Genomic DNA, 13,286 nt, shown 5'->3' on the forward strand with positions numbered 1-13,286 from the left:
CTCCATTCAACCATATTTCCATTGCCTACTTTACAGAACTGTGGTGCTGGGCAAAATTCCAAAATGCTCTGTCAGCATAAAATAGCGCTGTGATGATTCAGCAAGCCTTTGCAGTCCCACTGCAGCACTGTTCGCTCACCGACTTTCTGAAGACAAATGTTCTATGTTTATAACGATTACCATCTTCTTCTCCTTCATCCCATTTTGTTCAAATGAAAGTGCTGAAGCAGACAGAGAAACCTGTGGATGGTTAAACAGAAGACAGGAACCCTACACTAAGCAAATAAAATAAGATCTGTTCTGTAAAATAATAATTTCTGTCTGCATAAAGGAACGTTCAGAGTGTCATAGGCTGTAACTTTTTAAAAAAATTAAGAGCATTTCCTTATCAGGCATATCTTTATTGAAAATGTAACAAAAATAAAGATCACTACGATATTGCACTTCTTTTGTTCTTACTTCATCTGATCTTATGTGAAAATAAGCAAGACAATGCCTGTAAGAATCTATATAAAATCTACCCATTCCAGTTTAGAAGGCTGGGACCTATGAATAGCATTATATTTAAATTTAACATAGACATAGGCTGAATATGTTTATTTAAATTTAACAGGATAAGTAGACTTCAGCTAGTCAAAAGTTGTGGGTTCAGATGCTCAAACTGTGTCATGCTGTCCATACTGAGACTGTTTCGCTCTTTTCCAAATGCTTTGTTCTGCAAGAGCTTCAATGGCTCCCTCTTGTGGCAAAAACATAGCAGAAATTTAAATTAATGCATCTGCGTGATCAATATTAACAGTAATTGGATGTAGTTTAACAACAAAAATACAATGTAGACAAAGCCGAGTGGGCAGCCATTCTGGTCTGAAGCAATAGCACAAAGTTGGAGTCCAGTAGCACCTTTAAGACCAACAAAGTTTTATTGAGAATGTAAGCTTCTGTGTGCTAAAAGCAAACTTCATCAGACAATGAAATGGGGTACAGTTAGCAGTGCTACATATAGGGCTACCAAGCCCCCAGTCTGGGCAGGGAATCTTCCACATTGGGCCAGCAGGGGAAACCTCCCCCTGCGTCACTGGCGCAATGACGTCACACATAAGTGACATCATTCAGTGGTCCGTGGATACAATAGGTACCATAGAGTTTTAACCTCCCAAATGGCTACAGCGTCTGGGAAAACCATAGAGTTTTCCCAGAAATGCCTAGAGCGGCCCCACATGGGCACCGCCATTTTGATGACGTCACTTCCAGGTGATGTTATTTTGTCGAGGGATGAAGAGGACTTGGCAACCCTAGCTACATATAGTTTGTAGGTAGTGGTTAAGCATGCAAAATAATATAAAGTTAGAATCTAATGGCAAGATAGTGAAATTAACAAATTGAAAGAATAACAGTTTGGTCTGGATAGTATAAATTGTGTGGGAAAACAGCAAACGGCAATGAATTTGTAGGAACTGGCAGGGCCATCCCTAGACTATCTGGCACCCTAGACTATCTGGCAAGGCTAACTTCTGGTGCCCCCTCTGCACTCGTAACATCACCAAGTCACATGACGGGTGCCAAATTTGGCACCCCCCAGAAGGCTGGTGCCTTAGGCAATTGCCTAGTTTGCCTAGTGGCAGGGCTGGACATAGGAACTGGAGAATGATGGTGAGAATGGTAGTAAATGTTATTTACAGTTTCTTCTCAAGCATCAGTTAAACTGAGAACATCTTTTTCTCAGAGGTATTTCTATCCACTCTATGGTACATATGTGCAAAGAAGTATCAAGGCTACGATGTGCACAGATTGTACATAGGTTCAACTTCGAAACAAAGCTACAGATCTCTCTATGGGGCTGGGGGTGGTGGGAGTCTTACTTCAGTGGGGAGACCACAAGGGGTCGGAATGATTAAGCCCCTTCTCTTCTCACACTGCACTCTCAACAGTTAGCTGCTATTTGCTTTTAGTTTCTGGTGGTGGCATTACTGGTTTACTGGAGAAGAGTGAGATTTGAGTCCAGTAGCACCTTAGAGATTAACAAGATTTTTGGAGCACCAGCTTTTGTCTTCCTTCCATAGGAAAGAGTTGGCCTTGCTCAGCTTCTGAGATCTGACAAGAGGAGGCTTGCCTGGGCTATCCAGGTTAGGGAACAAGTTTAAGTTGTGTGCTTTTCGTTTTCCCCACAATTCATCTGTTTTTGAAAACTGGTTATCAGTATGGGGGTGGGCTGGGGGCAGAAGTTAGCCTTGCCTAGGGCTCCAGATAGTCTAGGGCCAGCCCTGGCAAAGCGGCATGAATCATGTAGAATCAAGTCTAACAAGGGTACATTTTGGAGTCAAATTGGTTTATGAGTGGGAATTTCCTGGAAACACATATAACTCCACAGAAGTAGTAGGAAACAACACACCACCACTGGCACTCCCAATGTAAAAATAAACTTTTGTTACTCTATAAATTCCAATGCAAAGTATATATGGGTTTTGCTATGGGCACAGTTCCTAGGGTTGCCAGCATCGAGGTGTGGCCTGGAGATCGCCTGCTTTTACAATTGATCCCAGCAGGCAGAGATCAGCTACCCTGGAGAAAATGGCTGTTTTGAAGGGGTATGGCAGTGTACCATTCCTAGGCCCCTCCCCAAACCCTGCCCTCCCCTGGATCCACCTCCAAAGTCTCCAGGTATTTTCCAACACAGACCTGACAACTCTTTACCTATAGAAAAAACGTGTGCCACCATCTTGTGAAACGTGCAATGTGTCATTAAAGGGCACTGGGTCCACCCTGAAAACTTCACAATGTTTCTGGAATATACGTTATACCTGGCATGCATTGGGTTGCTCAGCTGTTTATTTATTTTATTTTACTTTATTTGCCAAGGCATTAAAACGGGTGGTGCGGAAAAGGGACAGCACCTCCGTGAACTGAGAAGCCCCCGTTCCCCATGAGAGAATGGAGGCGACTTCAGGCAAGAGTAGGGTTGCCAATCCCCAGGTGGGGGCAGAGGATCCCCCGGTTTGAAGTCCCTTCCCCCGCTTCAGGGTTATCAGAAAGCATGGGGGGGGGATGTCTGCTGGGCACTCCATGATTCCCTATGGAGACCAATTTCTATAGGGTATAATGGGAGAATTGATACGTGGGTATCTGGGGCTCGGGGTGGGGCTATATTTTGGGGTAGATGCACCAAATTTTCAGCATAGAAGCCGGTGCCTCTCACCCCAAGTTTCAAAAAGATTGGATCAGGAGGTCCAGTTCTATGAGCCCACAAAGGTGCCCCTATCCTTCCTTATTTCCAGTGGAGGGAAGGCATTTAAAAGGTGTGCAGTCGCTTTAAATGTGATGGCCAGAACTCCCCTTGGAGTTCAATTATGCTTGTCAGAACCTTGCTTCTGGCTCCACCCTCAAAGTCTTTTGGCTCCACCCCCAAAGTCCCCAGATATTTCTTGAATTGGACCTGGCAACTCTAGACAAGAGCTTAACTTGTACAATGAAAAGAACAGCCCAGGTAGTAAAGATCAGGTAGAGCAGGGCTCTTCTGAGCTACCAATCGCGTTAAGAAACCTGTCGTAACCAAGTGCCCTTAACTCCCGCCCCCACCCCTCACCCCGTGAAAGACTCCCGAGGACATTCACAACAGCGAAGAGGAGGCGGTGAATCTACTAAAGGGGCGGGCTCGCTGCTCTCCTCCATAGCAATGAGGCGAGGAGAGCGACGTCCCGTCTCTATGGTTGTCCTGTTACGCGATGACGGCACGCGGCCTCGGAGGCTCTTGCCGCAGCCGCAGTGTTGCGCTTGCTGCAGAGGTGGCGGCGGGAAGCAAAATGACTGGAGGAGGGAAGCGGAGATCGCGCGCGGCTGTGCAGGGGCTTGAGCAGGTACCCAGGATGCCACCCTGACTTTGTGAAAGGTTTGGTCTAGGATGAGCCTCAGACAGCCCTGTTATGCCGCCTGTACCTAGTCCCTCCTGGCCTCAGCCCCGGATGTTGTGCCGTAATAAAGAACATGCTTTCGAGCATGTACAGAGTGTTTTCCCGTCCTCGTTCTGACCTCAAACTTTTCTTCCTGGCGACTTGAATGAATAAATTTTTGTGAGAGATTGACTTTCATTGCATATTTGTATTGTTGCTGCTGTTAAATTGGTTAACTTCCTACTTGAATTAGTGAGTTTCTGCATTATTCCCTGAGTAGGAGCACATTTTTGGAAGAGGGGAGGGGGAGGGGCAGAGATAAAATATGAAGTTGTCTTTCAAGCCCCCCCCCCCCCCCGCCGACTTTAGTAACTAACGGCCTCGGGATGTGCCATGTAATTTTTACACTGTGTGTTTTGGTACAAAATATCTTTTTGCAGGCACTCTTAATACATATTTAGAATAATTTATTTTTGTTGTATTCCCCTCTCTTCATTTTGCTATTCCATCCTCCACTGTGGATCCCTCATAGACTTATAAGTACATATGGATGAATTTGCAGCTTCCCAGGGCATGGGATTAGACTAACACAATTGACTTGTTTTTTGTTGGTAGTGTGAAAAAACTAAGGACAAAAAGAAAAGCCGGTCTAGTGAAGTAGACATCCCCAGTCATCTGTGCCATGAAGTGGAAACTTGTTATCGACTCAAAATGCCTGAAGATTTCTATCATTTCTGGAAGTTTTGTGAGGAGCTGGATCCTGACAAGCCATGTGGTGGGTTTTAAAAACTGGAAACTTTAATCTTCTACCAAGCCTAACAAGTAACACTAAGCATTAGGTGTTTACTATTGTTTGAATTTAAAATTCAAATCTTATCTCACAAGCATGACTGAAAATTAATTTTTTGTCTCCAGCCTGCGCATTTTGTCTTCTAACATATTGAAGAATCGGGCTTTTTCATGACTTTTCCAGAGTACATGGTTTATGGTAAGAGGAAATTGTAAGAATGGAAGACTTGTATGCAATATGTGCTGTAGATGCAATATTGTTTCTTCTCCTGGAGTGTTTTAATGAGAATACTGTTATTCTGCTTTAAGTAACCTTTTTGTCTGAGCAACTTAATAATTGAGGCAGGGGTTTAGAGAACATCATTCTTGTATTTCTAACATTTTTACAAATGTACAGAACACTAATCATGGATGGAGAAAACAGAAATGAACCTTGAGTTTTTAAAGCAGTGGAGACTGACAATTTCCTGATTGAAGATTTTTTTAACCCAGTTTGGAACAATTTTTTGCTCAAATCCTTGTTATCAAGAAACAATCTGTGTTGTTTTGTTTACTTGTTTTTATAGATGCACTTCAGTCAAGCATTGGACTTCAGCTAGTTGGACCATATGATATTCTTGCTGGAAAACACAAAGAGACAAACAAATCAGGAGATGTGAACTTCAGCCTTCACTGGAGATTTTTTTATGATCCTCCTGAATTCCAGACTGTCCTTAGTGGGGACAGCAAAATGCAATATCATGTGGGATATTTTAGGTGAGAAATTAATTTGGGAGAGAGGGTTTCTTGTAATCCTGTTGTACAGGAAACTCTGGTGATTCTTACTTTGCAAGGATTTCTTCTTGAAATAAATGTGGGGCTGAAAACTAATTCCTTTATTACTCAAGTTACGTTTTTAAAATAATCCTGTCGTGAAAATAAGACACCAGAATGTTTACTGTTTTCTGTTGCCCCAGAAGGGTCAAACCAGAACCAGTGGATTGAAATTAAATCAGAAGAGTTTTCCGCTAAACATTCATTAGGAAGAACTTCCTGACAGAACAGTTCCTCAGGGGAACAGGTTTCCTTGGAAGGTGGTGGGCTTTCCTTCTTTGAAGGTTTTTAAACAGAGGCTAGATGGCAATCTAACAGCAATGCTGATTCTGTGAGTTTAGGCAGATCATGAGAAGGAGGGCAGAGGGAGGTACTTATGATTTTCCTGCATTGTACAGGAGGTTCAACTAGATGACCCTGGAGGTCCCTTACAACTCTATGATTCTATATATTATTTATCACATTTCTACCCCTTTTCAAAGGATCTTAAGGAGGTCTCTTTGCCTTATATTATTCCTGCAGCAACTTTATAAGAGAAAGATTTTGACTGACTCAGTGTTATGGCTGAGAGCAGATTTGAGTTCTGACTTAGTCTGACATTCGTTATGACTGTGCCATAATAGTCCACTTTCTTATACATGCAAATCAAAATGATTATGTGACAAGAATCCAATAGAATTGTATACTATACATTTAGAAAAAATATGCAAAATATATCAAAAAGAGTTGTGTTGTGCCAAGTATTTTGTAATCATTCACTCTTGACCAAAATATACATTCCATTGAAGTGGAAGATCCTCATATGCTGTACCAAAGTTTGACTTTGAATTTCCAAATAAGCTTGTTATTAGAAGTGACTTCCTTAATTTGTCTACTTTCTAGTTCCATATATCATTTACAGCAAGCAAGTAAGAGAGGAAAAAAACTGGGTTTTGTAGTTGGTTTATGTAATTATTCTATAAATATGAAAACATATAAGAAGATAAATTTCATGATTTCTTGAGCTTCTTTTATTGCAGAAATATAAAATATCGCTAGCTGGTAATATTGCTTTACACCATCGATAGCTGATATGGTAGTTTGTTTCTGTTTGAATTAAAATGTTGGAGTTATTCTGTATTTTTGGCTAAGTTCATTTTAGTCTGTCTTGCCTGGATCATGGTTTTCCTGAACCTAAAAGCAGACATAACAAAGCAGGATTTTTAAATTGCATAATTAGATCAAGATGGGAAGCTGGGTTAGTCTGAGTCTGTCTGTAGCATTCGAAAAGAGCAAGAGTCTTGTAGCACTTTAAAGACTTAACAAAATTTGTGGCAGAGTATGAGGGGTATGGTAGTGTATGAGCTTCTGTGAATCAGGAATAGATCTCATGGAGTACTTCCACAGGCAAAGAGGGATATGCATTTTGTGACAAAAGCTCATACCCTGCCAAAAAAATTGTTAATCTTTAAGGTGCTACTGGACTCTTGCTCTTTTCTACTGCATAATTAGAAATTGGTATGTGTGTGTTGTATATTGTGTGTGCATGCCTGGAAGTCATGGTGACCTCTGGCAATTCCTACTGGGGGACATTCAGAGAAGTGGCTTGATAGCCTGTCTCTGCCTCTCAATCTTGGTATTTTCTGGAGGTTTCCTATCCAATACTTGTCAGAATTGGCCCTGCTTAGCTTCCGAGATCTGATGAGATCAGGCTTGCATGGGCTATCCAGGTCAGGGCTGTATAATTAGAATTTGAGAGGCATTTCAGAGAAATACAGGATCCACTATCACTTGTTCAATTACGCTGTTTTGACAGAAAAAAAGTGTTGGGATTCCATGACTCTGTTGGAAAACTCTTCACTTATCAGAAAGGAGTCATGGGATCCAGCAGTCTGTGCTTGGCTCTGCGGAACACCTTACGGATGCTGATGTAATAAGTTAAGGTAGGTTCAGCTGATACATTTATGAACTTTGTCTATGCATATTGTTTTTAACAGGGACATGCCAGATGAATTGCCAGTGTGGATTGGAGAAAATGAAGCCAAGAAAGGCTGTACGATTTCTCAAGTTGGTGACAATATATTTGCTGCTGTAAAGTAAGATTTAATACTTTCTTTTTTATTTGAAAGCTTAGGGTGAATCAGGGATAGATCTTGTGGAGCATTTCCACAGGAAGAGATATGCACTCGTGGGATGCAACTTTCTCAAGTGTCCTAGGAACAGGATTTCAGGGGGCATTTCAGGAGGGAGGAAGCAAGGAAATTACATTCCATCAGTGCATATTCCTCCTCCTGCAGAAATATTCTGTAGGATGTAAGCCATTTTCTGGACCAAACCAAGCAAGGTAGGGAAAGTTTTCCAGCAAGATTTTAATGGAGTTTTTAAAAACTGAAATATAACAAAGGGGCTGCAAAGTTGAGGGGCAGTTTGAGCTTTCTGCCTGAGGTCTGCTGTTTGGCTCAAAACTGTGCCTTCAGCTGCTTGTCTCCTTTAGGGGAGAAGATGTATGGATAGTACATCTTTTCTCCCATGTATGGGAAAGCAGCTAGAGAATGTGATTTAGTTTGAAAATAATGGCCTCTGTGCTGATCAGATATGCGCGTGTGCAGACAATTTGGTAGAGGGGGAAATCAGTAGGGGACTTGCTCCCACTCCACTCCTAGTTTTTTTTGGTCCGAATTTCTAATTTAGATATTTCTCCTGTGTGCCAAATAATTTAGATATTTCTCTGGTACAGCTGTTTTACTGTTCAGTTTTGTTAGCATCAAGAGCCCCGTGGCGCAGAGTGTTAAAGCTGCAGTCCTAAGCTCTGCTCACGACCTGAGTTTGATCCCCAGCGGTAGCTGGGTTTTCAGGTAGCCGGCTTGAGATTGACTCAGCCTTCCATCCTGGAGTACCCAGCTTGCTGGGGGGAAAGTGTAGGTGACTGGGGAAGGCAGTGGCAAACCATCCCATAAAAAGTCTGCCGTGAAAACGTTGCGAAAGCAACGTCATCCCAGAGTCAGAAATGACTGGTGCTTGCACAGGGGACCTTTCCTTTCCTTTGTTAGCATGGTATACACCATTGGATCCCATGGGTTTTCCCCCTGTAATTTAAAAAAAAAAAATCCCAAATGTGGCTAAATTATTTTCAACTGAAGCTCACCACTTCAGATTATATAGTACTATTAGGATTCTGTGTTAGAAATAAAATTCGATATTGAACTAAATTTTAATATAGTAATATATACTGGGGATTTTGCTTTCAGACAATATTTGAAGTTGCTGTGCTTTTATGCATTCTATAAAGTTGATGAGTAATTTACATAGTACATCCATTTCCAATTACTGGTTCAGAAAACCATTAAAAATATGGAGCATTTGATATGGATGCTTATTTTTTTCCTTTTGGATTGGCAGTGTTGTTTTTTTTCTATTTGAAAAAGTGCCCCAAAGTAAATTCTGAATATTTTTGTATCTTAATTTAGCTTCATAATAAATGTCATAACCTCTGTTGATTTGCTTCAGTCAGGTTGAATTTTTTTACGAGAACAAAAAAATTATGCTTCATAATTTTAGAAAAAGATGGCTTGTAGTGTAATGAGTTTTCTTTTATTTCAGATTATTTTTATCCAGAAAGCTTAAGGAAATGCCAGATAAAAAGAAAAATGGCATTTTGAAAGCAATAGATGAAAAACTAACTGAAGCAGCAAAAAAAATGGGCTATTCACTGGAGCAAAAAACAGTGACAATGAAACAGAGAGATAAGAAAGTATGACGATTTATTTTCATTTTCATTTTCACTAAAGTTGCAGGGCGAAATTACTTCTCATACTCTAATCTATAATTTATTCCTCCCCCCCCCCCCCCGATTTAAAAATTAAACTAGTTCTAATACAGAGTTTTTGTGACATTAGATTTTACAAAATCACAATCAAGTGCAAGAAATATGCTAGTCAAACAATCACATTTTAGGAAGTGAAAACGTCCTTTTACAATATTCAGACAGTTTGATCATTTGGTCAAAATGGGTAAGAAGTGCAAGCTGTAGCTTGACCCTATCTATTTTAAGAGCTACATGAGCCAAATTCAGAACAAAGAAGCATTTTCTTAGTGGCATCAGATCATTTGTTGTTTAGTTATAAAACTGCCTTAAAGGCTGTGGTTGGAAGAAGAGGGAAGAAGCAGAACAGAAACACTAGCTTTGAGGAGGCACCACAAATCTTATACAGAAGAACAAATCTGGATTTATGAATAGGTTAGATTGTGATTTAGGTAGAAAACGATAAGTTTGGGTATAGACATCTAGGTCAAAATATATTGGATACAGTAAAAACAGGCTGAAGAAAAGATGGTAGAACTAGTTCTTTGGTACTGCAAGTAAGGGAGCTAACTGCTCTACAGCAACCTTGAAGGTGGTCATAACAAAGTACAGGTTTGCTATTCATGATGCTATCTTGGCCAATTGGAGAGGGAGACAACAGGAATACTACAGTTTCGAGTTAGTAGGAATGGCAGTTGAAAAAATGGGCTTAATACTTGGACTATTTAGAAACCTTTTCCATCTCTCTAAAAATCACATTTTAGTCAAGAAAAGATAGCAGCCAATTTACCTATTTCCATAGAGGCTAGTAGTTAATAGGTTAAAATAATATTCTAGAAAAATTTCTGTATCCAGAATTAATGTTTCAGTTAAGCTTTGTCTGTGTAGTATCAGAGGCTTAAGGATATTATATAGTAATCACACTAGTCTGCCTCTTTCTTTTTCAACACAGGTAGTGACAAAGTCTTTTCATGGAGCTGGTCTGGTTGTTCCTGTAGATAAGAATGGTGTTGGGTACAGAGAGCTTCCAGAAACAAATGGTAAACTAATATTAGGAATTTTTTCCTCCTCAGAACAGAAGTTGTGCAGTTCTGAACAGAGTTACACCCTTCTAATCCAATTGATTTAAGTGGATTTAGAATTAGAGTGTGCCCCTGACCTGGATAGCCTAGACTACCTTGATCTGATCAAATCTTGGAAGCTAAACAGGGTCAGCCCTGGTCAGTATTTGGACTGAGACCACCAAGGAATACCAGGGTTGCTACACAGAGGTAGGCAATGATAAACCACCTCTGAACATCTCTTGCCTTGAAAACCCTATGGGGTTCCCATAAGTCAGCTGCTACTTGATGGCAAAAAAGGAAGAAGGGTGTGACTGCTGAGAATTGCATTGTTAGAACTCTTTTAGACAAGTTAAAAGTATATAAAATTCAAGTGTTTTTCATTTAATCCACATGAATAAAAATAGATTTTTGCTGTTAGCAATAGGTATTTGACTAAAGTCAAATCTTTAAAGAGAAGCTGTGAAAACTGCATTTTAATGTCATGAAAATTAGCATAAAATAGCTTATTATACTATTAAGTGTTCTCTAACTTGATAAAAGTAAATAGTACCATGGCACCTTATGCTAACTACTTTAGATGCAGCAATAGTAAATTCTGCAATAAACCTGTTAACTTTTTCAGTATCACAGGATTCTTGATCTGGTGTAGCAAAATTGACAAAACATGAGTATATCAGTGATGTTTTCCTGAAAAACCAACCTCTCTCTGTCTATTGTGTGTGTGTGTTACATGCAATCAAGTTGCTTCTGACTTATGGTGACCTTTTGAATTAATGACCTCAAAAATGTCCTGTTAATAACTGTCTTGCTCAAGCCTTGCAAACTGAAGGCCATGGCTTCTTTGATTGAACCCATCTCCTGTTCCTCTTTTCCTCTGACCTTCAGCATTTCCTAGCATTGTCTTTTTCAGTGAATCTTTTCTTCTCATGATATGAGCCTTGAGTTAGTCATTTTAGCTTTTAGGGCAGAATTCAGGCCTGATCTAATATAGATCTCACTTGTCTTTTTGGTGGTCTATGGTATTTCTCCTCCAACACCACATTTCAGATGAATCAGGTTCCTTCCTTTCAGCTTTCTTCATTCTCCAGCTTTCACATCTGTAATCTCTACACTATGTATCTATAATTCCCCTAAGGTGGTGGCCAAATGGAGCTTTCTTATAGGCTTACAGGTGCATTCCATGCACTCAACAAGTAATTGGCCCATCATGCATCAGTCACCGTCTCTGGGTTCCCATTGGCGGACTCTCCTATCCTCCACCTACTGCAGGCCTGGGAACACTGAACAAACTGCCAATACAGTCTTACCTCAGAGACAGACACATCTCAGACACTTCTCTGTGGTTAGATCCAAGTGGGCAGCCGTGTTGATCTGAAGCAGTTGAACAAAGCAGGAGTCAAGTTGTATCTTTATGACCAACCAAGTTTTATTCAGAATGTAAGCTTTCGAGTGCTCTCTAAGCGCACTTCATCAGACGAGGGGATCATGTATTGTGGGCTGAAATACATGCAGTTTCTTGATTAAGAGGGCAAACTGGCTGTGATCACATGGTGAAACAGTGTGGCTTGGCCATTTGGTCTGGATAGCCATAAAAGGTAATAAAGTTTCCTGCCAGTTATTGTTTCTGCAAATCTAGGTAAATCACAAAAGGACATGTATTTCCTAGTTGTAGTCTAATTGGGTGGACTACTGGCATGACAATTAGACTGGCATGACTTAATTAGACCTGGTTGCTTGCTTCTGTTCAACAGCAGTCCCCTTATGAGAGCCAGTGTGACTTAGCAGTTACCAACTCCATGTTGGGAAATTCCTGGAGATTTGAGGGGTGGAGCCTGGAAAGGGTAGGGTTTGTGGAGGTGTAGGTGCAATGCCATAGACTCCACCCTCTAAATCAGCCATTTCATCCTGGAGAACCACTGTTGCCATTGCCAGGTGAAGGCTGGAGATCACTCAGAATTACAATTGCTATTCAGGTGGCAGAGACCAGCACCCCTTGAGGTGAATGCCTTCCCTTGAGTGGGTGGGAGGACCGCAAGGGTGGGGGGGACACTCACCCAGAGCCTCTTTCTAGAGCCTATTGCATTCTTCACAACAGGCTTTATTCCTAGTAGGAATGAAAGTTCTAATATAGTTCTCATTTTTATCTGCAGCTAGTCTTAAAAGAATTTGTAAAGCCATTGTAGATGCTCCTAATGATGACCAGAGACTGAAAGCCTTCGCCCCTATTCAGGAAATGCTGACTTTTGTTCAGTTTGCTAATGATGAATGTGACTATGGGATGGGATATGAACTGGGCATAGATCTCTTCTGCTATGGGTCACATGTAAGTTACAAACTTTTCCCCTGAACCTTCAAATGGTCCTTGTCAGTATAACTGTGTTAACAGTCTTCAGTTACCTTTCCTAAAATCCTAAAGTCACTTTTGGAATAGTCACAAGTGAAAGGAAATAGCTTGCTGACCTGGAAGGAAGTTGTTTTAGAAAAGCTGTAAACAAACTGGAGGGCAGGAGAGCTTAACAGCACTTCTTAAAACAGTGTTTCTATAATCAAGAAACCATGAGTTTTTGACATTTAAAAAAGGTTAAATACAAATTTAAATGTATATTAACGGCTTTGAAGGGAAAGTTATTAATTATAACTTGTTTTTATAATTATTTGCAGTATTTCCACAAGATTATTGGCCAGTTGCTGCCCCTTGCCTACAATTTGCTGAAGAGGACCCTGTTTGCAGAAATTATTGAAGCTCATTTAGCTAATAGAAGAGAAGAGAATGTAGACCAACTTGCAGTGTGATATAAAATGAAATTTGTACAGTTAAGTATCATTTTTTCCCTGTTAAACTGATGTAGTTAATATGTGTGATAAATAAAACATTTCTTTCTAAACAAGCATTCCTTACTGGGAGGGTGTGAGGAACCAGTCAGGTTCACCCAGTACCTCAGACACACCAAAGAA

The 13,286-nt window shown here is 40.5% G+C and overlaps 1 protein-coding gene across 1 annotated transcript; it reads left to right on the forward strand.

Annotated features, from left to right (window-relative positions):
• The first annotated feature begins 3,441 nt into the window (after positions 1 to 3,441).
• Positions 3,442 to 13,216, forward strand: LOC132577075 (histone PARylation factor 1). Its single transcript, XM_060246539.1, has 8 exons — positions 3,442 to 3,851; positions 4,500 to 4,659; positions 5,240 to 5,429; positions 7,463 to 7,561; positions 9,066 to 9,216; positions 10,220 to 10,307; positions 12,482 to 12,654; positions 12,993 to 13,216. Exons 1-8 carry the CDS (start codon positions 3,720 to 3,722, stop codon positions 13,122 to 13,124), a joined length of 1,125 nt encoding a protein of 374 aa, XP_060102522.1. The 5' UTR covers positions 3,442 to 3,719; the 3' UTR covers positions 13,125 to 13,216.
• Positions 13,217 to 13,286: the final 70 nt, after the last annotated feature.

The sequence above is a fragment of the Heteronotia binoei genome, chromosome 9, assembly GCF_032191835.1.
Source record: "Heteronotia binoei isolate CCM8104 ecotype False Entrance Well chromosome 9, APGP_CSIRO_Hbin_v1, whole genome shotgun sequence".
Classification (NCBI taxonomy): domain Eukaryota; kingdom Metazoa; phylum Chordata; class Lepidosauria; order Squamata; family Gekkonidae; genus Heteronotia; species Heteronotia binoei.